This window comes from Styela clava, chromosome 11, assembly GCF_964204865.1.
Source record: "Styela clava chromosome 11, kaStyClav1.hap1.2, whole genome shotgun sequence".
In the NCBI taxonomy this organism is placed as follows: Eukaryota; Metazoa; Chordata; class Ascidiacea; order Stolidobranchia; family Styelidae; genus Styela; species Styela clava.
The window spans coordinates 4,193,285-4,221,280 of NC_135260.1; the positions used below are offsets into that span (position 1 = coordinate 4,193,285).

At 35.7% G+C, this 27,996-nt stretch overlaps 1 protein-coding gene and 3 non-coding genes across 4 annotated transcripts; 2 read left to right on the top strand and 2 right to left on the bottom strand.

Moving 5' to 3' along the window:
- Window positions 1-462: 462 nt before the first annotated feature.
- Window positions 463-27,984, bottom strand: LOC120347533 (uncharacterized). Its single transcript, XM_039417551.2, has 15 exons — window positions 27,790-27,984; window positions 25,008-25,157; window positions 22,680-22,894; window positions 18,187-18,321; window positions 17,015-17,115; window positions 15,848-16,140; window positions 10,324-10,443; window positions 8,901-9,000; window positions 7,666-7,756; window positions 7,007-7,112; window positions 5,957-6,094; window positions 4,613-4,711; window positions 3,863-4,041; window positions 3,002-3,138; window positions 463-1,780 (listed from the first exon to the last, which is right to left on the bottom strand). Exons 1-15 carry the CDS (start codon window positions 27,925-27,927, stop codon window positions 1,119-1,121), a joined length of 2,664 nt encoding a protein of 887 aa, XP_039273485.2. The 5' UTR covers window positions 27,928-27,984; the 3' UTR covers window positions 463-1,118.
- Trnap-ugg (transfer RNA proline (anticodon UGG)) lies at window positions 19,267-19,338 on the bottom strand. The gene has a single exon. It is a non-coding gene; the product is annotated as a tRNA-Pro (tRNA).
- Trnap-ugg (transfer RNA proline (anticodon UGG)) lies at window positions 21,105-21,176 on the top strand. Its single transcript has one exon. It is a non-coding gene; the product is annotated as a tRNA-Pro (tRNA).
- Trnap-agg (transfer RNA proline (anticodon AGG)) lies at window positions 22,041-22,112 on the top strand. Its single transcript has one exon. It is a non-coding gene; the product is annotated as a tRNA-Pro (tRNA).
- Window positions 27,985-27,996: the final 12 nt, after the last annotated feature.

The following is a 27,996-nucleotide window of genomic DNA, read 5'->3' on the forward strand; positions in this document are numbered from 1 at the left end:
GACATCGTTACCCCTGAAAAAAATTTCCAGCGCGCAATTCATTAAATTTAACAGCAACAACAAGTTAACATAATAATCCATAAGCACGAGAACAACCTTCCTGTTTAATCTCAGTGACAAGGGCGGCACTCTTTCTACAATATAAAACGATCAGATCTTTTTAACAAAACGAAAGTGAACGGCAGACAGCATTTCAACAGTGAACGTCTGAATTACCCCATATTATTGTCAAATTACCCCTTTGGGGGTATTACCCCCCAGTTTGGGAACCACTGCTCTAGTCTAGAGCATTTGTTAATCCTACAGATCTTCCACAATTGTTGACTCAATATTGCTATAGCCAAATAGAGCATGATATACACTGCCACAAAGTCAGTTCGTGCATACCAAACCAACAAACATACAAAATGTATATTTATTCTTCATCACTGTTTTCTATGTTGATGTCATGATTAAAAATGATCAAAATATAAAAATAACATAAAACGTTTTTCATTAGTAAAAGTAACATAACATAAAGTAACATAAAGACATTTGTTTTTAGTAAAACAATATTTGCAAAAGAGAGTTAAATAAATATTTTCCTAAGTTATATACAAAACCATTTATGAAAATTACTTTCTTCTTGTGGATTGCCCGACAGTCCCGACTTAAATTGATTTAAGTCTGTTGTTCTGTTGAGCAAAAGTTTTATAAAAAAAAAAAAATTGAAAAAAACTCTGTGTATCTGGTCCTTCGCAACATCTGTGTACTTGGCGCCGTCGACCTATTGTGAATTCAATGAGTCTTAGTCTAGTAGACCATAGACAACCGATATATTCATTTGGTTAACACAAACAGTCCCCGAACTCGTAATATAACAAAATCGGAAAAAAATTATGGCCTAACCCTAACCTGGTAAACATACTACGGGAGTACCAAATGAACTGTGAAAAGCAATATGGAAAAATAACAAAAAAGTCTGTACTATGTTGAACTAATGTTTATCTGTAAATAAAGCTCAGGTAACTGCTATAGGCTTCATATTTTCTGTTCATTTGTAGCGTATTATTTGTAAAGTAATACAGAAACAGGCAAGAGGAATCATGCGTTTCTGCTGCTCAAATTTTGTATGAGTTTCATCGTTTTTGTTCATTCGTAGCAGGAGCAGTTTGTCTTACAGTTGCGGCTTTAGGGCGCACTGGTTTTTCATCGGGTTTTATTTGGCGTTTTACTGTGCCAGGAGAGTTATTACCTGTTTGCTGTTTTAGGTCACTGTTTGTAGCGAGTGCTAAGCGCTTATTCGCTAACTTTGGGGACTCGGTGCCAATAGGTTTAGCGGAGGATTTGTCCGAGTCTTTATTAGTAACGGATTTGTTCGCTTGGCTCTTAGAGTCCGAATTTGTTGCTTTTTGAGCTGAGGAAGTATTTATGCTAGTCTTTGGGGTAGATGAAGTTGTCGAAGAGTTTGCATTACCGTTTGGCTTTGACGTTGAACTATTTGTCTTATTTCCAGAAACTGTTTTTGTTGCCGCCGCCCCACTGGAATTAGCTGTGCTCGTTTTCTGCGCCGCGTTACCGGTACTTTTTGCAGCTGACGATGAGTTTGTCGTAGAGTTTGATGCGTTTCCTTTTGTCGTTGATTTGTTTGTACTTTGTTGGTCGTTTTGTTTTGAACCTTGTGTCTGTGGTGTTTGTTTTGTTGTTGTTGCGTTTTGTTTTGCTTGTTTCGCAGCGTTGCCGTTTGTTAATGAATTCCGTTTGCCAGTACCCGCCTTTGATTCCTCAGCGTCATTACGAGCTGCAATCAATATAAAGTTATAATGCGAAAGCAGAATAGAACGGATGAAAGGACAGTAACACAAAAAAATGTTTGCCATGGTCTAATACGTATCTTTATAAAACAGGGTGTAATAAATTGGGTAAGCAATATCTAACTATAGTAAGACTAGGGTCTTTCTAAATAAAGTAGTTCTGGTGCTCCCGAAGTATGCGAACCAAAATGGCGGACATCGGAACGTAACATGGGTAACAGGTTAAGGTTAGGCGATAATTTTTTTTCCAATTTTTCTTATTTTAGTCCTATTATCAGTTCGAAAACTAGCCAAGAGCCTCCCGTAGTATTTATACCTAAAATTATGGCCTAACCTAGTACACATATTACGTTCCGATGTCCGCCATCTTGGTTCGCATACTTCGGGAGCCCCGTAGTTCTTTACATATCGTAAATGGTATAAACAGCTGATTGCACAGAGTCTTGTTACCGGGGAGGGAGAGGCGTTTAGTATAAATAAATTATATAAATAGAAAAAATACGTTAAAAATAAATCTATCAGCTGAAGTTACGCATGACTAACTATCTTTCCTTGCTCTATGCCTTTGTGGAAGTGGATCCGTATGCGTGAAACGCAAGGTTGCTGTGGCAAGAACAACGATGACTATATATACTATTTAATTTCTAGAGTCGAATTGATTAATATTAATTCTACTAGGGAAAAAGTGATCGAGGGTCGTAGAAACTCACAAAAAGTTGTCTTGATGAGTGATGAAAAGTTCAGCCAGCATATTTAAACGATTTAGCCTAATTGTTATTCAACGCTCTTTGACAATAAGAATCTTTAGTGATTCAGATCAAAAGCTAAAAAATGCGAAGGGCAGTTTTCCACTATTTTCGTTATAGATATGTCAAAGCACCAACGACCCTGCACGTGAAACATAAAAATTATAAATACTTCGATTGGAAATACGACCTAGTCCTGTCGGCCTTTTATAACACCGGAGAAAAAAATCTCATTATTTACCATTACTTAAGCGCCTCTAGTCATCAGCCATCGATATGCCTTTGCACTTATTAAGTCTATGCATTTGAAACGTTAAGCGGTAAATTACCTACTCCCATATTCGACTTAGTCGTCCAATCAGGCGATGTGGCTTGGTTTGCTACACGACGAAACTGTCATTCGCGTTCAGGATACATAAGAAAAATTCGAAAACCTATCAACAGAATTGAATAAATTGCCACCTGAATTCTTCGTGTCCTCTTGACTTTGGTGACATCCGGCAGCAACATGAGTCTTCAACAAAACATGTCTCCCACTGCTGCATCGTTGTACGCGAACTTCTTTCTTTTCTGGAACTTGCCGTTTGCCGCCTTTGGTTCTGAAAAAAAAAATCAGCTTTACTATACAATCTATGACCAGTCGTAAGATGGCGCTAGTGTGTCGGGTCTGAATTTTATAGGTTACTTGAAATTTGTACAGTTGTCAGCACCGGTATATAAGATACCCACGGATTCGATATTTTACCCCAGCCAACTAATAACTACTGTATTCTACAATTATTCTCAACGTCCCAAAATTCCCAAATTGAATAACACACTTAAAACCCACGGGAGACAAAAGAGGTCATGGGCCACTTTCGGCGCATTTTTTCAGTTCATTAGTATCAAAGGCGGTACTCCCGAAGTATGTGAACTAAGATGTACACTGGAATGTAGTATGTGTACAAATTAGGGTTAAGCCATAATGTTATTCAAATTTTCCTTGTTTTAGTTCTATTACGAGTCCGGAGACTAGTCAAGTGACTCCCGTAGTATTTATACCTGAAATTATGGCCTAACCCTAACCTGGTACACATACCACGTTCCGGTTGCCGCCATCTTGGTTCGCATCCTTCGAGGCCACCCCAAAAGCAAATATCCCACATTTAAAACAGAAAATAAAATAGAATCTCTGTGCAATATTTTGACAAGGTACTACTCGAACCTGAGCTATTTTGGTATGATCGACAACAAAATTTGAGCGCAAACATTCTATTGGCTTACTTTATGTCCAATAATCTTTCCTAGCAAATTTGAAAAACCAACAAATTTTCCAAAAACTACCTTATTTCCATCATTCCTTTATAGTACTCGAGTTGTTCGGTCACTTTCCGTAATTTTGTTTCCATCGAATCTCTCTCGCGTGTAATGAAGCGTACCGTTTCTTCATCCTTTTTACTTTTTCTCTCTCGTTTGTTGATTTCTCTCCCTTTTGCGTTCAGGAGCTTCTTCAGATCTTCAGCCTAAATGTGATCAGTAAATTTTACTAATATACCTGCTATTCTTGTTGGTGGCTTTTTCCACCATCACGTCCAAATAACTGGTTAACTATACCCTTACACTACATGTACTAATATGCGAACGAGAGGCTGTGGTTCGCCATATGGTTATGCTCTTTTGTCAGGTTTCCTCTCCCCCATGATAAATAGAAAAATCCTATCCTTTCCTGATAAAAAGAATGAAAAAATTTCTCTCAGATCCTTCGCTTTGTGGTTAGAGCATCAGAATCAACTATGTTGGCATGGTAGTTCAAAAATCTTGTCTAAACCCGTAAGCGGAAACCCAGACCTAACCCACGCATTACTGGTCTATTGTACAGAGCCGGAGAACGCTTAATAAAATGACCTTCTTTGCAGCCCTACATCTGAATGAACTTGAATGAAATGTATAATCATTGTAAATATTGTAGATCTTTGTGTATCAACGACTTTTAGTCTGGAACCTTGTTTGAATTTATATATGTGCAAACCCCAACAGATTAAAGTATTTTATTTGGGTGTTAAGAAAAGTGACTAATTAAAAATAATTAATTACCTCTTGCTGTGCGGCCTTGCTTTTAGTCACCGCCTCTTTCAATTCTGCTTGTGTGACTTGAAGACTTTCTTCAGCGATTCGAAGAGCTTCGTGAACGTCCTGAATATTAGAATTCGGATTATCAGTGCTTTAATCGTTTATATAGAGGTGTTTCTTTGCTGAAGGCGTCAGCTTAGAACCGGATTTGTATGAAATATATATATTTTGCCTGGATTTTATGCTTTCTAACCACATTAAAGGTTTCTCCCATCTACCCAATTATAGCAATTGCGGTTCTAGTAGTCCACTCAGAAGACAAAACTATTTTTTATAAAAAAAAAAAACGAAAAAAATTCAATTCAAAACTTCTACGATTATTGCAATAATCATATCGTTTTATAATTCCAATATTTTAAACTTGATTCATTGCCTCACAATATTAAAACAATAAATTTTACTCAAAGCATAAATTTGCTTAGAAGCTACAGCTGTGATCAGGTACAATTTTTGGACCTTCTGAAGTATGTGCACCAAGACGGCGCACAACCTGAACATAGTATGTGTACCAGGTTAGGATTCAGGTTATGCGACATCTTGGTGCACATACTTCAGGAGCACCCAATTGTCATCAAAGTAAAAAAAATTTGTGAACTCAAACTTCCACCAGGCTCATATTCCGACATTGACAAACATTTTGAATTAGGTTTCTAAAATTACCTAATGTATAAGGGAGTGTGGTGAACTGCTTGTCTGAGGAAGTCTGACGAAAAGTTAAAGAAATACATTCGTATTAGTGTGTAGCAAGACTCATAGTACGGCCATGTTTATTTCTGCTACAGCATCGTTGCATTACAGCATATAGATCCACTAGCATAAAGACATACGACAGTGGTACCCAATCTTTCATGACTCCTGGTCCCCTTCCTGTGGCTTTAAGCACTGATGGCCTTCCTGTCCGCCATTACAGTAGTCATTATAGTGTTAATTTTGTTGGGATATTCCGAAACCCATTAGGTTCAAACAATTCATGCTCAATGACGTGAAAACACCATTTGAATTTACCTTATCGAGCAATGAAACTGGAAGAACGAGAAGTTTTCTTGTAACGGGAAAAGTAAAATCAGTTTTGCGTCTAGAATTGTGGCCCCACTCCAACCCTTCTGTGGCCCCCTGAGGGGCCAAGGGCCCCCGATTAAGAACTTATAGCGTATAGGAAGGATAGGGAGTCAGTCTCGCGCATTCCAACTCATGAATATTGCCGACATCGGCAGAATAAAACATAACTCTGACTCCAACTACAACAATGTGTTCCTAAACTTAGACTCTAATTCTTTAAGTAAATTCAAATCAAAATCTCAATCTTACTTTATCAAAAACCTCTGTGGTCTGCGTTCCTTTCCGTAATGTTACTTTATCCATTGACTTGATCTTTGATTCCAATTTCGCAATTTTTTTTCTCATATCTTGATGGATTTTGTTGTTTTTCTTTGTGTTTTGTTGAATCTTATAAAGAAATATCAAATTTATAGTTTAATTAAAAATAGCATCATTAATGTGCGTGAAAAACGAGCTACAGCAAGCTCAAAAAAAATTCAGAAAGTGCAATAGTCTGTCTTCAAGAGATATTGGAAACCAAAAAAACGAGTCAGTTTTTATGTTTTTTTTCATGGCGTGGCAACTAGTTGAGGTCCTAGTTAGCGTTGCTGTGCAAGTAAATAAGTGGATTAGTGGTATTTTTCGGTCATGAAAGCAAGCACTACATTATGCAATTTATTATTTCGCGAGATTACAAAAAATTAACTAAAAAAATCGTGTCGCTTGGAAACAAAATGGTCTATTATATAGACTGCGGTCGGCACTCTTTTCTAGCTCGCGAGTCAAAATTAAAGGTTGCAAGTCATTGGCCGACCGCATATATTTTTAGAATGTTAAAAACCGAACGAATGGCCGAGGAATCACACTTTGTCACACAGATCAAAAGTAGAAGTTAAATTTTAAGCAGCGCGCAAAGACTGACCATTTAAATATTTCCGGTGCCATTAAACCATTGGCGCTTAGCATCAACTTCTCTGCGTTTTGTTGCCATTTGTCTAATTATATTTAAATTATAGGCTCATTAAACGAGTAATTGTGAACTATATACTCGTTAGGTTTTAATATAATTTAGTCTATACGTGTCACAAAATAAATTCTGTTACGTAAAGATTATAATCGTCAAAACAGCTTTTTTGTTACCATAATTCAGTGAAGCGTCGCGGGCCGGATTACATTGCTTTGCGTGCCGGATCCGGCCCGCGTGCCGTAAGTTGCCGAACCCTGATATAGGGTAATTACCAATACGCCAATGAGGTGGTGTTTCCCTACCGCCAACTGCGGAGTCACATCAGATAGAATCGTGTATAAAGTTAGCTTTACCTGATAATTTCCTTGTTTCAACGACTCGTGATCTTCTCGTAATGATTTGTGTTTTGATTGAAGATCTTGAAGTTTTTGCTGAAGTTCAAATTCTTTGAAAACATACCTAGAAATGCAAGTTATTTTAATGGTTATTTCTTGGAAACTCAGATGTTCACAAATTGATTGAGACTGAGTATTAACTTTTTATTCTATGTGAATATTGTTATATGATATACTAGAACCTAAATCAAAACTACTCCAATTGAAAAAAAAGCACCCAGAATGTATGCTGTAAACCAAGTGGCTGTTTTGGCATTCAGTAAAAAAAATGATCCTTGCAAAGGCGCACACACACAAGTTGAATTTTTTGGTCATCAAAAAACTTATATAGTTTGTTTTTTACAAATTGTAAAATTTTATAAAAAAATGCATACTTGTTCATCAATTTCTTTAAATTAATAAAATTGTTGTATACTAAATTAAACGCAAAAATTACACCCTAGACAGAAAACATCGGATAAATATTGTATAAATAGTATCCAAATAGATTAAGTTTTGAACAGAATACTATGTCCTGTGGACGAGACTGATAACTCTCTATTTATAAAAGATACGAAAGTATGTTTAGGATGAAATATTCATTTCATCAAATTGATTCTGAACTGCGATTTCCTTACTTGTCTTTTTCTTTTCTAATTCTATCTTTTTCATCCGTCATTTTCTTCAAATCGTCTTTTGTATGTTGGAGTTCTTTCAATATGTATTCACCTATTGATATTTAGGCTTGATTACTTTATTTCTAATCAATAATTTGGATAGTATGTTTGTATGAAAGTTTGTCAAAGCAAGGTCCCAACTCTGAACCCTTTACTGAGATTTAAAAAAGGTCTGGTAGATAAGTTGCAAACACCTATACAAATTATCATTGCGACAGGAAGTCAGTGAATATCAGTTAACTTAAGAATTGGAACAATTTGACACTTTGAACTTTGTACCTATCTCAAATGAATTGTAAACCTATAGTTTTATTATGGTGGGGACCTCATAGCACACGAACAACTTAGTCAGTCAGTCATGCGCGCTTCATCTTGATATAAAGTTCGATACCAAATGCGAGGAAGTGTCTTGCATGATAACATAGAAACATATATATAATCAAAAATATTTTAAATAAAAAATTCATTATTATACAGGGTGCTCATAAAGTATCTTTACAATTTCAATTTTGTTATGGAGTCAGTTGTCAATATATCTCAACCAGGTTTGGTATTCTTAATCAGTAATTGATCAAGTATTTATATTGCATTTAATGCATCTGTGAGACCCAAAACATTATATGATATCGATGAATTCCCTTCGCCAATTTAAATTTTTTTAAGACTTTATAGACATCATATATATGAGGGAGAAATTATCGATGGACTACATATAATATATCTTGATATAAAGTATAATGTGGCTTGATTTTGTGTAGTAATTCAAAAAATATGTCCATTTAGAAGACGGTGTTATGCATGATAACATAGAAAATGATTGCAACTTATCGAGAAATCTAAGAAAGCAATTTTAGCGGCAAACTAATCAGAAATTGAATTATTCAATATATATAAAAACGATTTTGATTGAAAAATTGATTATTATATATGTACAGGGTGTCTATAAAGTCCCTTTACAATTTCAATTTTGTTATAAAGTCAGTTCTCAATATATCTTAACCAGGTTTGTTTTTTAATCAGTAATAATTTACGTATTTTTACTTCATTTAATACAAAACAATATATGGTATCGATAAATTTCCTTCGCAATTTGAAAAAAATTAAGACTTTATTGACACCCTATGTATGAAGTGATCAAAAACAGATGGACTACATCTCTAATATATTTTTTCCCCCAAATATTAGAATCCACTCACCGTCACCTCCGTGATCCTTCTTCATGATTTGCCATTCAGCAACTATTTCTTTGATTTGATCCATCGTTAATTTATCAACCGAGATTTCGCCGTTCAATAACTGAAAACATAAATATTAATTTACATTAGTCAGTCCTTCTCAACGGTGATTTATATTATTTCTCCGATTGTCTGATCGGACGTACAAAATTTTGATATACTTTCTCATTTATTTCTTAGGCATAGGAGAAAAAAGCCATATGAAAAACGATGTCTCCCGACGAGTTGTAATGCGGGCGTGATGGCTTGATTGTAGAGTTCAAGCTTCTACATAGTATTGTTCGGAGTTATGCTGTGAAAACGTTACTCTTGTAGCGTGTGTACCAGCTTAGAGTTGGGCCATAATTTTATTCCGATTTTTTTTTATTTTAGTTCGATTACGAGTTCGGGCACTGTCTTTGTTAGCCAAGTGAATATACCGCCTTCCCATAGGTTTGAGTTCTTTTACACAACTTAATGTAAAGGAGACGAACAAAATTAGTTATATCCATATTGTTATACACATACTTCTGGCGCGCCGTAAAAACATAACATAAATAAACTACAAAAAACTTTTCAGTCAGTTCAAGTAATTTTTACACACATGCGTGAGTGAACTATAGACGTTTTAGAAACAAACTAGGAATTATCTAAAATACAAATCAATATGAATAAAACACGGAATGATGGATATCATAGGCTGAGCTATATTGTATTAGATATTTTGAAAACTTATTTACCATCTTATGGAAGGATGGAAAACAATTGTAGCTTTGGACTCAGAGCATTACTCTGTTTTCAAAACATTTTACCATTGAATGACGCACTTAACAGTGAGTCACGCCATTGTGAAGTGTATAAACAAACATTCTCGAGACATAGAATACACAAAATCGATGATAACGAACCAGGAATGGCAATAATACTCTAAGGTCAATACCGAGAGATTGTAAGTTTGTGAGTATGCTAAAGACTGGCTATGCCGTAAATCCAATAGTATAGTTTTAAATATTAGGTCGTGTTTAGTTTAATTTAAACAAGTGCTATTTATGAAATATTCATGCCCAATACCCAAACTGATAATTATGTACGCGAAACCTTGAATCCTGTATTGAATTTGACATTGACTGTCAATAATAAAATAATATTTGATTTGACAAGTTTATCTATTCAACAATATTGAAAAGTATATTATTAATTAGAAAAATATGTTTTTTAATTATCAACCAAAATCCTAACCTAGGTCCTCAAACTCCTATTCATCTCATCAAAACTAGCCAAGTGACTCCCGCAGTATCCGGTGTCCGCCATCTTGGTTCACATACTTCGGGAGCACCCTTATTTTCAGGTTAGGGCTTATTTTCGGGGAATTATTATTTATGCTACAAAGCAACATGTTACCAACCTTCTGGTGAATGTCATTCAGTCTTCTTCTGTGTATGACGGGAGTCGAAGCTGTGGTGGACGGGGAATTAGGAGCTGATTCACGGACTTCGATAACTTTTACTGAACTACTGATACGAACCTAAAAGTAAATGAAATAGCAATAATAACTCACTTGGTAAATGATACTTGGCTGATGATGAAACATACGCAGTTTTTGTACAAAGCCACCACCAAACGAACATTCCCGCCAACGCTCAAAACCGCATTTACCGCTCATTACCGCATAAATTGTTGAATTTTATTGTTATACAGGGGCACGAGGCTGATTAGCCTTTTCGTGTATGCTTTTTGGCAAGTAGATTCGAAGCACAAATCAAACGATAATAATATAAAACCCGTGTTGTGTCATAAACAAAAAGAAACTCTCCCTAGCCACGCACTCACTATAATACTGTGTATATATTGAATTGAAACATTGAACCTAAATTTCCTACAATCTGCAACGAAATGCGATTTCAACTAACTCCTTTGCGGATCCAAACTTTCATAAAACCTATCCATAAGAATAAGAGTTTGTGGAAATTAGAGTGAAGAAGCATGTAATGGCATGAAAGTATATGCGTTGTAACTTTTCATCAGTAACGTACCTTTTAAATTGCTCTTAAGGTTGAAGAAGAAAAACTAATCATTTTTATCAAACTAAGATATCCTCGTGGTGTGATATAGTAAAACCATATATACCTTGCGAAATAGGCACTTTTGTACTATACATAGAATGAACTGAAAAACTCTTTTTCACAATTCTGCATCTAACTGCAATTTCTAATACGTTGTATTCTTTTAATATTAAAAATCCGGGTTTGCCTGTGATTGCCTAATAACTTTCATGAACCTTATACTAGAAGTACCAACGTCTTGTATATTTAGATATACTAGAAATAGGCGTCGTGTCTACCACAACAATAAATTATACCGCAAGTGATCGGGAAAGAATAATAAACGACCGATTGTCTTTATCTGCGCGGATGTTCGAATCTTGCATGGTAGAACCATATCATAAGTGGAGGTATGAGTCGTTATTAAAGTGGATAACAGATTGGAATCCACAAGTTTCTTAAGTGCGTCACGCGAACCTAATCGACCTTTTTAAATCAAATTTAAGTGAATACAGGGTGTCCATAAGGTTTTATAAAATTTTAAAAATGCAAAGGAAATTTATCGATACCATATATTGTTTTGGCCCTCACAGATGTATTAAACGAAGTAAAAATACTTGAACAATTACTGATTAAACAAACCTGGTTAATTAAGATATATTGAGAACTGACTTCATAACAGAATTGACAGTGTGAAGGAACTTTATGGACACCCTGTATATAACATTAAGTTAGTGATTCTTTATTTTCCACATGACTACCAAAATATTTAGAATTGTGACATTTCATGGCAAGTGGAACTTTTTTTATATTCATATAGACGAAATCAGAATTGTCACAATAATACACCACAATAACACACATTCGTGAACTCTTTTTACCACAAATGGTAGGATAGATTAACGCCGAAACAAAACAAACCGAGGGCTGGCAACGGATGTGTCGCGCATGTTCGAATCACACTTGATAACTCCATACTGTATTCAAAGGAGATGAATCGTTCAAAGTGACAACAGATTAAAAGCCTTAAGTTTCATAAGTGCGGCATACCAGACCAATTGAACTTTACAAATGAGGTTTGGATAGATTATTTAAACGAGCTGTTTTCCCGCTATTTATTATCTTATTCAGGAATGAGATTTTATTATTAAAATATTGGCTCGTCCGACCGTTTTCAGTCCCGAATTCATAGTTTTCATACTTTCAACAAAATTAATTTGAAAAATAGACATTTCGTTATTTTACTCAAATCCACTAACGACTTTCAGATTTATGACATTCATAAACCTTAAACTATAGCAAGCAAACCCTTTTTTATTGTTTATTTATAAAAAGACTTAAAATTTTATCGGCGCAACAATAATAAAGCCGTAAACGTTTTTTACCACAAATGGTAGAATACAATAGCTCACAAACAAAATAAACTGCCTGTTGTTGTCTGATGTTCGAATCATACTTGTTAACTCCATGCTGTGGTCAAAGAAAATGAATCGTTCAATGTGACAACAGATTAAAAGCTTTAAGTTTCATAAGTGCGGCATACCAGACCAATTGACCTTTGTTAATGAGGTTTGAATGTCTATTTGAACGAGATCTTTTCCCGTTGCTTATCATTTCATTCAGGAAATGAGATTTTTTAATAAAATATCGGCTTGTCCGAACATTTCAAGCCTCAATTTCATATTTTTATCCATTTAAAATAAGATTAACTTGAAAAATATACGTTTCGTAATTTTACTCAAAACCACTTAGTGATTTGTGACATTCATAAACCCTATAGTATAGCAAGTAAACCTTTTTTTATTGTTTATTTATGAACGCACTCAATGAGCGTTCTATAGGCCCAACAATAATAAATCCGCAAACACATTTACCACAAACGGTAGAATATAATGGGTCGAAAACGAAATAAACCGCTCTTGGTCACTGATGTCCGAATCACACATGATAACACCATACTGTATTCAAAGGAGATGAATCGTTCAAGTGACAACAGATTAAAAATCAAGATGACGCACAACCTGAACATAGTATATGTACCAGCTACGGAAGCGCCCATATTTTTTATTCATCCAACAGTATTAATATTAATAAATGAGTATTTCGTAATTTTACTCAAAACTATTAACGACTTTTTTGATTTATGACATTCCTAAACCTTATACTATAACAAGCAAACCTTTTTTATTGTTTATTTATAAACGCACTCAGAAAGCTTCTTATCGGTCCAACAATAATTAACCTGCAAACACATTTACCACATGTGGTAGAATAGACTGGCTCGAAAACAAAATAAACCGATGATTGACAAAAGGTGTGTCGCGTGCGTTCGAATCACACATGATAACACCATTCTGTATATAAAGGAGATGAATCGTTCAATGTGAGAACAGATTAAAATGATTAGGTTTCATAAGTGCGGCATACCAGACCAATTGACCTTTACAGATGAGGTTTAGGTAGACTGTTTAAACAAGATCTTTTCCGGCAGTCTATTATCTTATTCAGGAAATTAGATTTTATAAATAAAATATTGGCTCGTCCGATCGTTTTCAGTCCCAATTTCATAGTTTTCATTCTTTTAACAGAATTAATTTGAAAAAAATAGTCGTTTTGGTATTTTACTCAAACCCACGACTTCGCGATTTGTGACATTCATAAACTCTATAGAAAGCGAAACTTTCTTTTTATTCATAAACACCTAAATAAGCGTTTTATCGGCCCAACAATGATAAATCCGCAAACACATTCACCACAAACGGTAGAATATAATAGGTCGAAAACGAAATAAAATGCTTGTGGTCTCTGATATCCGAATCACACTTAATAACTCCAACTCCATACTGTATTCAAAGGAAATGAATCGTTCAATGTGACAACAGATTAAAAACCAAGATGACGCACAACCTGAACATAGTATATGTACCAGGTGATGGTTATAAAGTTGTACGCCATCTTGATTCACATATTACGGAAGCACCCATATTTTTTATTCATCCAACATTATTAATATTAATAAATGAGTATTTCGTAATTTTACTCAAAACCATTAACGACTTTTTTGATTTATGACATTCATAAACCTTATACTATAGCAAGCAAACCTTTTTTTATTGTTTATTTATAAAAAGACTCAAAAAAAGAGTTTTATCGGCGCAACAATAATAAAGCCGTAAACATTTTTTTACCACAAATGGTAGAATACAATAGCTCAGAAACAAAATAAACTGCCTGTTGTTGCCTGATGTTCGAATCATACTTGGTAACTCCATGCTGTGGTCAAAGAAATTGAATCGTTCAATGTGACAACAGATTAAAAGCTTTAAGTTTCATAAGTGCGGCATACCAGGGCAGTTGACCTTTGCAAGTAAGGCTTGGATGTCTATTTGAACGAGATCTTTTCCGTTGCTTATCATTTTATTCAGAAAATGAGATTTTTTAATAACAAATTGTCTCGTCCGAACGTTTTCAGCCTCAATTTCATATTTTTATCTATTTAATTAACATAAGATTTACTTTAAAAAATAGTTGTTTCGTAATTTTACTCAAAACCACTTTGCGATTTGTGACATTCATAAACCCTGTACTATAGCAAGCAAATTTTTTTATTTTTTATTTTTTTTTTTATTTTTTTTATTGTTTATAAACGCACTCAGAAAGCGTTTTATCGGCCCAACAATAATAAATCCGCAAACACATTTACCACATGTGGTAGTCAAGCTCGGAAACAAAATAAACCGATGATTGACGAAAGTTGTGTCGCGCGTGTCCTATCATGCATGATAACTCCATGCTGTATCGAAAGAAAATGAATCATTCAATAGGATAACAGATAATAAAACCTCAACCGTAGTGTCTTGAAGATGGGTTATCACGGAAAACCTTTCAGTATTTCTTGGAAACTATAGAGAAGTTTCGTAAGTACGGCGCACGAGACCAATTGAATTTCTAGTCTGGAAGTGTAGTATAAATACCCATATGGTACTTATCTTGGACTGGGGAAATGAGACTTTATTATTATTATTGACTCGAATCAACGTTTTGGTCTCGATCTCTAATCTTTGTGATAAAATCGAAATAAAATAAAATTTAATTAAAAAAATAGGAAATGGCGCTCCAAAAGTGTGTGTCTTAAAGTGTATTATATAATCCATATTGAGTTTCTATATGGTACTTATCTTGGACTGAAGAACTGAGATTTTAATATTATTATTGACTCGAATCAACGTTTTGGTCTCGATTTCTAATCTTTGTGATAAAATCGAAATAAAATAAAATTTAATTGAAAAAATAGGAAATGGCGCTCCAAAAGTGTGTGTACCAATATGGAGGGAACTAATTTTGTTCGCCTACTTTACGTCAAGTCGTGTAGAAGAACTGAAACCCATGTGAAGGGGGTATATTCACTTGGCTAACACGGAGTGCTCGAACTCGTAATAGAATTAAAATAAGAAAAACCGGAATAAAATTATGGCTCAACTCTAACCTGGTACACACACTACCGGAGTACCGAAATAGGTGCTGTCTTATTTACCCGTGACCATTGAAATCTTCGTAAGATGTGGAATTTATTAACTCTTACAAAATTATACGAACACATATACAGGGTGTCCATAAGTCCCTTCACAATTTCAATTTTGTTATGAAGTCAATTCTTAATATATCCTGACCAAGTTTGTTGTTTTTCAATTAGTAATTGATGATTTTTTTTCTTCCTCATTTAATGCATCTATGAGGGCTAAAATAGTATCGATAAATTCCATTTCAATTTTAAAACATTTCAAGACTTTATGGACATCCTTTATATCTATAATAGCTTGCGTAGAGACTTGAAATGTGGAGAAATTCATAACAATACATCGGAAAGTTCAATTTATATAAAGTTACCTTTTTAACAGTGCCCTCGTTCGACGCCTTCTCGTGCTGATCTTTCTTGTCCTCTGCATTTTCATCGTCAGGTGGCGGTCTATCGCCTTCTATGGGCATCTCCTGCGTAACGTCCTCCTCAGATACTTCGGCTTCGACTGAGCTTTCCCGACCCCATTGACCGTCTGTGGCGACCTGTGGTTTTTCTTCAACGATTTCTGGGGATTTTGGTTCTTCGGGTTGTTCTGCGACCACGTGCTGCTGATTCACGGTCAGATTCACGGTCTTCGTTGTTTGAGGTATTTGTATCGCGGCTGTGAATATGGATAATATGTCATTATTTAACCTTTCAAAATACGATTGCTTGCTATAGTATAAGGTTTATGAATGTCTTTCCAAAACGTAATTGGACAACTTCTAATCTGCGATTAACCACAAAAGTCTAGATAGAACGTAACAGCTGGCGTCGGAAATAGTGGGTTTTCAAGCGTATTGAGGGTATGAAAAGCGTTCCAAGCTACGAAAATCGCTTTATATATATGATAAAAAAACGCCTTCTTTTTATATTTCAAAATGAGAAGGGGAAACGCCGACCCCAACTAAGCTACGTCCCTGCCGTGATGGGATGGCAATTGTTGATGCTACGTATTGCAGGTGAAATATCACGGGTTCTAGTACATGTCTATATTATATAGCGCGAAGTGTATTAAATAAGGTATTGTATGCTGAACTAATAAAAGTCTGTACTTTTTAAGTAGGCATTTCCCAAAGCTTGGCTTCTGAGCAATATGGTGCTAGCTAGATAAACAAGTAACATACATGATTCCCTGTTGGAAATATTGTTTAATATTTATTGCCCTGGAGCTTTTCATTTTCATCGGGCGACGATGTTTTGATTTCAAAATAAATGTCAAATTCTTTGCAGAATATTGAAGGGTGTCCATGAAATCTTAATTTTTATTTTTAAATTACGAAGGGATTTTATCGATACCTATATTTTTTGACCTTCACTGATGTATTAAATTGGATAAAAATACTTAAACAATTACTGACTATAAAACAACAACAACCCTGGTTAAGATATAAGAACTGACTTCGTAACAAAATTGGGACTGTAAAGGGACTTTATAGACACACTGTATATAGAAGTACGACCAAATGGAAAATGTAAAAACTGTTATGTCTCACCTGACCCAGTTAGCGACAAATCCAATCCCACATCTTGCCCTGGCGGAAGTGCGATTTCGGACGTTCGTCTCACCTTACCACCTTGAATTGGACTAGGAGATCTGAATGAATTAGTTTAATCAGTTAGGATTAGGGAAAGATTAATTCCCGACGACAGAATGTAGTAGAGCAATTCAAGTCATAAGGTCAAGAAAACATGAAATGTAAAAAATAAAATTAAATTTTGGTAATAATGCAGGTGGCGGGAAAGGCATGGCAGATGATTTTTGGTTAAGACTACATGTTGAATTGTATTTAGCACTCTTTATATAATCAAATGTTTATACAAAATCTGGCAGCTAGCAAATATTTTAAAATACGCGTGAGGAACGTGTGAGGATGAGATAGGATTTTTATAGTTAGCCCAAGAGAACGGAAAGCCAATAAGGTAGCGGCTTTTCAAACTGGCGGTGGCAACCCCGTAGGCGGTCCGTAATGCATTTTAGTGGTGGCAAAGAGCACACCAATTTGACACAAAATACTATATAACTATTTAGACTTTTTTAGACTTTTTATTCAAAACACAATTATTTAAACTAGTGAATAACATCAATCCCATGATTTTCAGAGAATATATAGGATCAGAAGAGCGGCGCGCTTGCATAACAAACAATGCCGAATACTTAATTAAGTGATGTCGATCTGAATAAACGTGTGTTTGTTTTTTTCATCTCGAGTAGGCTATCTAGAATTTAAGAATTGACTGTGTCAATAAATTATCGAAAATGCATATTTTTAACTGTTTGGCATTTTGAACCTGAACAGGGGTCGCGATATTTTTTAATTTAATAAAGGGGGTCGCGACCTTTACAGTTTAGGAAGACATGAGCTGATCATATAGCAACTACGGTCTGCCGTCTGGTCACTTCACCATTTCGGACATTGGAAAAAAATTAACCAGTTATTCGCTTCAAATGCATGCAATTGTTTTTCTTTAAATAGAAGTATATGTCGTTCATAAAGTCCTAAATTTTTTTTTAAATTGCAAAGGGAATTTATCTATACATAATTAAATTGTTTTTGCCCCCTCAGATGTATTAAATAAAGAAAAATACTTAAACAATTACTGATCAAAAACAAACCTGGTTAAGATATATGGACACCCTATGGACACCCTGTAACACTAAACTTACTTTCTGTCTTTCGATGGTTTTTCTTTGATCTTCGCCACCGGTTCCTCTGTCTTAGGTTGCGCAGTTTTTGCTTCGCCATTTTCAACTATAGCTGTGTTTGCTGTCGCCACCATTGGAGATCGCTTCGCAGATTTGCTGCAATATAAGCAACGTATATGCATTAGTATGGAATTTACATATTTATCCTGGGGGAAAGGAAAGCGATTAGACGGCTTAATCCTATGGTGAACCCCGGTCTCTCGCCCGGTTACCAGATCATATTGAGTATGGAATTAGTTGGCCAGTTATTTGTTTAAAAAGCATGGACTCGAATGCATAGGCTTTGCGATGACCTTTAGCGGTGGTCGGCAAAATGCGTCGCGCTGGCCAAATTTGCCCCGTTAACAAACTTTTTGCTGCTCTCGAGCGTCCTTACTTTTACTCATAAAACAAAAAAATTTCACAAATGTATCATCATATGCTCATGGTGGTAGGTTTCAATAATGGATGCTGCACGGCGTTTGTTTCGAATTAATACTTCTGTTACAATTCGGAACTCAGATCATACAATCCAAAATGCATTCGTCCTGGATTTTCTATCTACGTTAAATAGCACCCGTGGTAAAGTTTAAAAATGCGAAGAGATACTTGGTTGGCAATTTGCATTCACTGTAATTGAAATGAGATTCTTGTACTTATTATTTGAGTAAAAATAAGAGTTTCAGTTCTTACCAATTTGAAATTATTTTATTGAAACATTTTACGATTAAAACAATTCGTCGTTTTCGCGCGCGCCCCTGTTCAAACGGCGCCCACGGTACGAGCCATGTCTGTCACACTCTGAATACCCGACTGAGTTTAATTAACCGGTCATGATAGAGCACACAGAACATTAAAAAATAAACTCAATGGCGTCTAGGAATCCTTTTTATTTTGACCTGCTGAAAATTTGAAAATTGAACTGTCAAAAAATATTGCCAAGAAAAAGTTTATTCAACTTTGTCTGATGATCTGTATCTGATTGCTGTTTTATCAGTATAATTACCTAATATATTTTTGGACCATTTCTCGCGTCTCAAAATCTTGTTAACAAAGTAAAGCGGGCTCGTCCGGGATTTGAACCCGGGACCTCTCGCACCCAAAGCGAGAATCATACCCCTAGACCAACGAGCCGCACATATCACAACAAGCAAAATGCGTTATAACAGACTTCAAAAAAATAATTTCCTCTACATTCGCTAATCATTAAGAGATTACACTAATTACCTAATATTACTCGATGTATTTACTGCGTCATTTGCCACCAAGGGAACGAGTCGTGAGCAAATTAAAAAAATCACCCGAGAACTCAATCAATCAGTCAATTTTATCAGAGTGACCGAATAAAATTGATTGATTGATTGATTGAGTTCGAGTGCTGAAAATTATTTTTTTCTGTCGAAAACAACGGTTTTTGAAAACGACTCATGGTTCATATTTGTGTCAAACATTTTGTAATTTTTTGGTATTTATTCCTAAGACTTCGTATATCTTGTTTCTGTTATTTTAGTAGATTTAGAATTTTATTAAACGATTTTGGGTGAACTACTGTTTCACTCAAAATGGTTTACTAAATAGACCTTGCCGTGAAATAACGGGATGTACAAGCACTTTACCTAATTAAAACAAAATACTCGAGTCGTCGATGAACAAACAGGAATGACACTTATATTTATGGAACATTATTGGTTTTTAAGAAACTTTTGGGAAAAATCCAATTTTGTAGGTATTTTACGTCCGAAGTTACGTCACAAACCTGAAAAATTAATTGATAAAGCTTTTCTGCTCCAATTCGGAATTCCGAATCACAATCCGAAACGAGAATCATACGTCTAACCTAAACCAACGAGCCGCGCAACTCTATCTCGCAAACTGCACACGCACTATCACCAACATACTTCTGTAACATCTTGTCTGACCTTGTGTGAGCGTTAGTGTGCAGTTACAGTGGTTGTTCTTGACCTTTTATTTTGCATATTTCACCCCTTTTTCGATCAAGATTACAAGATTGGTGATCATTTATTAAAAATTCATCGAACATAGTATGAAGAAGTTCTCTCTAACTTAAGACGCAAAGTCTCTTTCTCACTTTTCTGGAGGGTGACGAGAGGAGGTAAGAGTGAAAGCCGATTATGGCGAAAAGGAGTAGGGGAAAAAGTGGAGAAAGTCGGGTGGAAAGCAAAACGATTTTCAACATATTTCAAGGTGTTGGTTTTCAATTGGTTAAAACACAGGCCTACTGGTGACAATAGGTCAATAAGCCGACTGATTTCTCACAATCTATCAATAACACAACGTTTCTCACAACAAAACAAGCAAATAGACTTGGTTTTTGTTTACCATTCATAATTGTTTTTCACAATAACATAATTTACCCCTAAGAATGAAAGAGTTACCCCCAGGTGTAAATTTATCCCATGTTAGGAAATGCTGAGTTAGAGTCTAAATCATTCACAATAAAATATTAAGGTGCTCCCGAAGTATGCGAACCAAGATGGCGGACATCGGAACGTAACATGGGTAACAGGTTAGGGTTAGGCGATAATTTTTTTCCAATTTTCCTTATTTTAGTCCTATTATTAGTTCGAAGACTAGCCAAGATCCTCCCGTAGTATTTATACCTAAAATTATGGCCTAACCCTAACCTAGTACACATAAAACATTCCGATGTCCGCCATCTTGGTTCGCATACTTCGGGAGCCCCAATATTAAATTATTATGTATAATAAATATATATATTTATATTCATTTTAAAGTGACGCATCTTGTTCGTGCGACGAAACGAAGAAAACGGCGCTGAACAAACAATACCGGATTTCCGCTATTTCCACAAAATACTTTTAAGAGACAATTATTAGACGAATTGTTCTTAATCTGTTCGCCAAGGTCGGGAGGCGTGTGGCTCGTTGGTCTAGGGGTATGATTCTCGCTTTGGGTGCGAGAGGTCCCGGGTTCAAATCCCGGACGAGCCCATTTTAGTTTCAGTATTTAAAGTGAAGTATTTTATCGAATACTTTTAATTTTACTGAATGAACAGCGATCAGATACGAATTTTTAAAATCAATTGAAAAAAATCTCTTAGAAATTTTTTCAAAACAAATTCTACACCATCGGTTTAAAAAATTGTTGTTCTTGTTCATGTTGTTGTTGTCGAGATAATTTTTTTTACATTCATAAATATTATTCCTGTCACGTGTACATCTGCCAGAACGCAATATTTTGGCATAGTTTCACGTCCATGCAAGGGGTATTTCAATAAAAAATACAAAAGATGAAGAAAAACTTTGATAAAAAGCAAGCCCTTGTTTTAAAACAGGCTGTTGTTTTAGAATTGATAAAAAACAAAACTGTAAGTGACGGATCTCGATTACGCGGCGAAACGAAATAAACAGCGCTAAATAAACAATGCCAGATTTCCACTAATTACTCTTAATTAGTTGTTAATTACTGGACGATTTGTTTTTAAAATTTTCGTCAACGGAGAGGACGAATACCTCCAGTTACACTGAGGAAACTTCCATCAAATACAAAATTTCAGAATTGATAAAATAAACTGTTATGGGAACGTTTTTGATAAATATCTAAACTAAAAACCGTTTTGAAAATTTGGTGTTCTTCTTGTTGTTGTTGATGAGATTTGAGATAAAAAAAACAACGAGAAGAATGCTTTTTAAATACACAACAGTTGGAAATGTACTTTAGACGCTTTTGAATACATTTCAAATTTCTGTGTGACTTAGTAGGGGCCGTTATATTTCTCCATAAATTTTCTGAATATCTTTAGATATCGATGGCAGCTTGTAATGACCATGATCGAGTTCAACAAAGGTACGTGCGGCTCGTTGGTCTAGGGGTATGATTCTCGCTTAGGGTGCGAGAGGTCCCGGGTTCAAATCCCGGACGAGCCCATTCTTGTTTTAAAATCCCGGGATTGTCGTTCATTAAAGATAGTTTGGTAATTGCAAACGCAAGAAGTGAAATTGTTGATCATTTAAAACAAATCATTGTAGTTTAGTTAGACAAATTTTTTTTGATCCCATATTTTCAACCAGTTTAAAATTGGAATATTTCATGAAAGGCCTATTTTTCTGTGCACCCCCATGCCCGATGCCTCCCACTCGGAATGAAATATTTAAGGTATTTAAGAAGAATAACTGATTTATTATTTCTATTACTGACAATCGTAGGAGACGCCGTAGTTCGCTACATGAATAAGCCTTTTATCGGCTTTACTACCCCTAAAATAAAGATGTAAGTACTGTCCTATACACTTTATAAAATGCAAAATTGATTCAATGATTTCAGCTGAGTGAATGTGTACCACTGTTATTGGCAACACTTTTTCATTTATTTTCTGTACGTTTTGATTCTCACTTAAGGTTTTCTGAAATCAGTTTTATTTATTTGTTTTACCAATTATTTTATCGTCTTGTATTCTTAGTATGAAGTCAAAATGAACTTCTACTGATACTAACTTCGTTGATGGAGTCGGGATCACAATCTGCTGTGATTGCGGTTGTGGAGGAGTCTGTTGTGTATCCGGTTTTGTGGCTGACTGTTGTGGAACTTCTCTTCTTTTCGCAAGTTGTGCTCGGAGTTTGTATTTCATGTTGGCATTTGCAGCTCCACCTTTACCTCGACCGCCATATTTACGGAGATCTGCGTTCTGTGACTGTTGAGCTAGTTGCTCCTGCAAAATGGATGTTGTTTGGTTTTTATTTTATTTATTTTAGATAATTCCTCGATCGCCCCGACGAGTCTCACATGATTACTAATTGAAATGTCTCATTTATGTTTTTGCACTGAAAATCGTAGTGGATCCTCATCAGTTCCACACCGGATGACGTGAATAATGTGTAACACGTTACTCGTTATATATAAATGTACGTACTTGATAGAGAAATACAATTTATTTTATTTTGTTTCAAATAACTAAGGTCTCCTGCAGGCTTTAATGCAGTTGCGAAATTAATATGCGGTGTCGAATAAAAGTCTTGGCGTTAATTACCATTTAATTATTGCTCGTTCAGCATCGATTTTAAGTCTATATATACAAGTCATCCGGTCCCACAATATTAATGCAAGATGAATAAACAACCAGTCCAGACATCTGATGCAAATAACTGGCCAATACCCGATATGGACCTGTAACCGGACGAGGGGCCGAGGTTCGCTATACATGATTAAGCCGTCTTATCGACTTTCTTCTCACCTGGGTTAAATATGTGAATCCAATTTTATCCTAACTGTCAGCTAATTAATCATTGTACTCAAGTTAAAAATCAGTGCGATTGCTATTTGATTTTTTATTTCGCACACGAAATGCCTCTCAAACGGTATCCAAACGCATATCATTTTCATTTTCGAAATAAATATTTTACAGTAATAGATAAGTAAATAAAGTTTTGATCCATTTAGGCAGTCCGTGTAATTTTAAAGTTTTGTTTTAGTTAGCGCTCATTCAAACGTCATCGTGATGATCATCGCATTCTCACCGTCGTCATCAGTACTGTTTTATTACTGTTGCTGTCTTTTTTCGTCCGTATCGTCGTTTCACGTGTTGCGTTTGATAGCGTTCCTCTAAGTACAGTGAGCTATTTACGGTTACATTATTTGATATAGCAGTTTAGGATAGCATTGCCTATTATATTGTTATGTTCCGGCAGTGTGGCACATCGTGCTAAGCGTTAGGAATACGCTCGCCATCGCACCTTTGAATCTCATGGCGATAATTTTGTGCGAGAGGATTGATGAACTCCTCACCTCCGCAGGGTGTTTCACGTAACCGCTGGTCGGTTAGGGCTTCCTCCGCCATCAAGTCCATGTATCTGAAACAAAATAACAAGCTAACTAACCCCATACCCGGCATGGACTGGTAACCGGACGAGAAGCTGTGGTTCGTTATATGATAAAGCCTTCTATACCCCAAGGAATAAATATCTAAAAGCCGTCTATCGGTTTCCCCTCCACCGAGATAAATATATAAATCATATCCTATCCTAAATCATAGTAGTTTCGTTTATGGCGTCCTAATTACTGTATTTCGAATTGTTCGATAAAACATTATGATATTTGCATGTCCACAGCTTGTATTGTATTGCGTTCGTAGTTTCTGATATTTCTTGTTTGTCGTGTTATGTATCTGTCGTTATGGTATCTTGCTGTTAAATTGGGTTGTTTTTTGTAAGTATTAGTTTTATATTTTGTATGGGTTATCCTTGATAATTTATACGGTGTTCTTTATTTCATTTATATTTCAGTCAACCGTTTTGAATATTTTCCGTAAACGCGTCTGACAAAACGACTTATCATTTCCCGGTCCCAAAAGTAACAACCAGACTGTAAATTTCAAATACGTATCGATTTCCGCCATTTTTTTATGTAGGCAAAAACAGACGACAAACCATTTTATGTCGTGCCGATCGGTGTTTGGGAGACTCGAGTTCCTGTTCCAGCGAACAACAATAAATAAGCAAAGTGATTCATAGTCCAATTAGTTCCCCAAATTAGCTAAGATTATTACGACAATAGATAAAAAGGTTTGATTCGATTTTTAATTCAAAATACAATCTTTTCGTCGTGCTATCCAGCTGGCCAGGACTAGGTGACATTTTCCACCCTCACTTATTTGAACACAGAATGAAAATTTCTTACTGTACGAACCGGTATTGGGAATACCTTCCTCTTTTCACAAAATAAAAGCGATTTCTCATCCCACTATGAAACAAATATTTGGTAAAAGTGTCCACAGATCACTTTATTCTTCAAAACAGAAAACTAAAGTGAAGGCGAAAAATTCTAACCTGTCTAAGTTTCTCTTGTTCCTCTTGTAACTTTAATTGTTCTTCGTGAACTTTGGACAACTCGTACAAAGCGCCGAAAGCTCTTTTCCCTTCAGGTGATACCAGGAACCCAAGTAGTGCAACTCGCTTTTCGTAATCTGTCTCCCACTCCTATAATGAGATATTATGGGTAAAAAAACTTGATGATGGAATATTTCAAGTTTCAAAGGTAATGAGTGTGTGAAACAGAGTTTATTATTCTGTGAAGCACTGAGGTAAAAGCGTGAATAAATAAATAAAGTACAATGCAGTTGATTGCGGTATAAACTAGAAGATGGCAATACGACCAACTGCCATCGAGGTCAAAGTCTTTTATATTTAAATCTAACGGGACGGGTACATGACATACTGCCGGGCTTCCCAAACTTTCAGGATCTAGACTCCTTCAAATATATTAAAAAAATTTTCGCGAGCCCCTGTTCCGAGAAGCGTCGCTTCTCAGATGCTATGTATTCTCTCGGAAAATAATCCTGAGACTTATGTTTGCACTAGTTTTTATAATTGTGTTGCGAATCAAAAGTCTAAAAAAGTACGATAAATATAGTACTTCGTGTTAAATTAGAGTACTCTTCGCGACCCTCAAAATTCGTTGCGCGACCCCGCAGCCCTGGCATACGATATACCCACGGAGTCATGGACTCTCGTCCGATTGTCAGTTTACCTGGAATATCTACTTTAGAACTACCCAATCCATTATTTTGAATTCGTGCACTCAAATAATACAGATAACACTATACGCAGCACTTATCTTGACCGCTATACGTCTTGCGCAAAAACGCATAATCTCGAGTTCAAATCATCTTGGCCACTTTGAGACAACAATTCGATACCCAAATCTGATAACTGCTTTTTGCGATACAAATCTGACCATTTACTACTTTACGGTGACTTTGTATCTATCACTGCTATACCTCTTGTGCGAAACGAATAATCTCGAGTGTATTTCCTCTTGCGCACTTTGACAATGGCGAACTTGAAAAAATTCCGGTCTTTCTCTAACTATAGTAGCTCGTCATATATAGAAGTGGATAATTGTGCAGAGTCTTGTTCGGGGAAAACACGTATAATGTAGCATACAAAACTAGGTACTCCCGAAGTATGTGAACCAAGATGGCGGACACCGGACCGTAGTATGTGTACGAGGTTAGGGTTAGTTTCATAATTGTATTCCAATTCTCCTTATTTTAATTTTATTACGAGTTCGGGGACTAGCCAAGTAACTCTCGTAGTATTTGTACCTGAAATGACCACTAATCTGGTACACATACTATGCTCCGGTGTCCGCCATCTTGGTCCACATACTTTGGAAGTACCCAAAAATATAATCGACGAAACGCTCTGACACGTAACGCCTTCAAAGCGCTTCTGATTGCTTAATTTGTGTGTTGTGTGTTAAGATGCAGATACTTTTTTTTAAATCTATTTTTAATATATTTTAATCCTTTCTGAGTGACGTTATTATATTCCCACGGTTTAACTTCCGATACTGCAAAAGTTTAATCAACATCTGATTGGTTAACGATACAATGAAACAGACGACTTCTGACAAAGACTAAAGAATGTGTCTGTGACGTAATAAGTAATAAATGAATACATTGTTGCGTAATTAAGATCATTGTTTGTAGTAATCGTCCTCGTCGACAGTTTTTGTTCCAATTGTCTAGTCTAGTTGTCGATGCCCAGCTCCGCGCGCCTTACAACCAAACAACCCGGTAAAGAGAAATCCTAACACCTGCTTGTGTGGAGACTTTTGGAAGCCTAACGTAAATTTTTTAGCCTTAACTCAAAAATATATTTGTCTTTACTTGGGATTTTTTGTACAAAGCCCCAGCCGAAAACACCTCCGGCATATCTAAAAATAAGAAAATTCCTAGTGTTTAGAACGCAGATTGGACTGGAAATTCTAATTTTCAAATCATTCCTGACCCCGACTAGATAATTTGTTAATACTAATACTAATTACTTATCGATCTTAAGATCGGTAAGTATGTTGATAGGTATTTGTCTGTTTGTCTGTTTGTCTGTTTGTCTGTTTGTCTGTCTGTCTGTTTGTATGTTTGTCTGTTTGTCTGTTAGATGAACGCGATATCTCACGAACGCGTGGTTGAATCTGCTCCGAATTTTGCATGTGCATGCATCTTACCTCGGACCAGAAGCCTATAGATTTTGGGTTAATGTCCTATAATTAACGAGTTATTAACTAATTACCTATCTAAGATCGATAAGTCTTCGGTCTCCGACCGATATTCTCGTTTGTTAGTTAATACGTGGCGGCGGTCGGCGTGGATAATTCTTTGAGGGGGCGTAAAGATAATTGAATATAACATTTTAGTAGTTTATTGTTAGCTATAGTTATTTTTGAGGTGGGACGCGAGACTTCTAAAAAGGGGCGAGGCTTAAAAAAAGTTTGTGAACCACTGCATTAGAGGCTCAATTGGATTATTTAGCTATATTTCGTTCATTACTCTACTTTAAATCCGCTACGATTGGAAATTAGTTCATTCTAGAACATTGTGATTTATTTTTATATTCTTACAGTTACCCGTAACTGAATGTACAGGGCCTGTTCGGATTGAATGGCGTGAATGTTGAAGTATAAAACATTGTGCCCCAGGGCTTCTCAATTGCAAAAGTATTAGAGGCTGTATGCAGATGGCCTTGTTCCGACAAAAATAAATCGGATCGACCTCCTCTCCTAAATAATATCCGTACACAATATTGCGATTTATTTTGATCTACTTACTTTCATGTCGTCCAGTACATCTTTGCTCATCATTTTAGTTTGTCTCAATCTTCCAAGGACTCGATCTATTCCCAACTGTTCAACCAAATGCATTATACTTTCCAATTTGTCCTGTTTTGCTTTCGACATACGAACCATGATGCTTGATTTTTTTGAGTTATCTAAGGTTTAAACAAGTTTTTAATTTATATATAAATTGCTGTAAAT

Excerpts from the sequence above, each read along its gene's own strand:
- LOC120347533 (XM_039417551.2), bottom strand. The coding sequence starts at position 27,927 with ATGGTTCGTATGTCGAAAGCAAAACAGGACAAATTGGAAAGTATAATG. Across the intron at positions 16,141-17,014 it reads TTTGTCGCTAACTGGGTCAG|CCGCGATACAAATACCTCAA; the intron begins GTGAGACATAAC and ends CCATATTCACAG. Across the intron at positions 4,042-4,612 it reads GCAAGGCCGCACAGCAAGAG|GCTGAAGATCTGAAGAAGCT; the intron begins GTAATTAATTAT and ends GATCACATTTAG.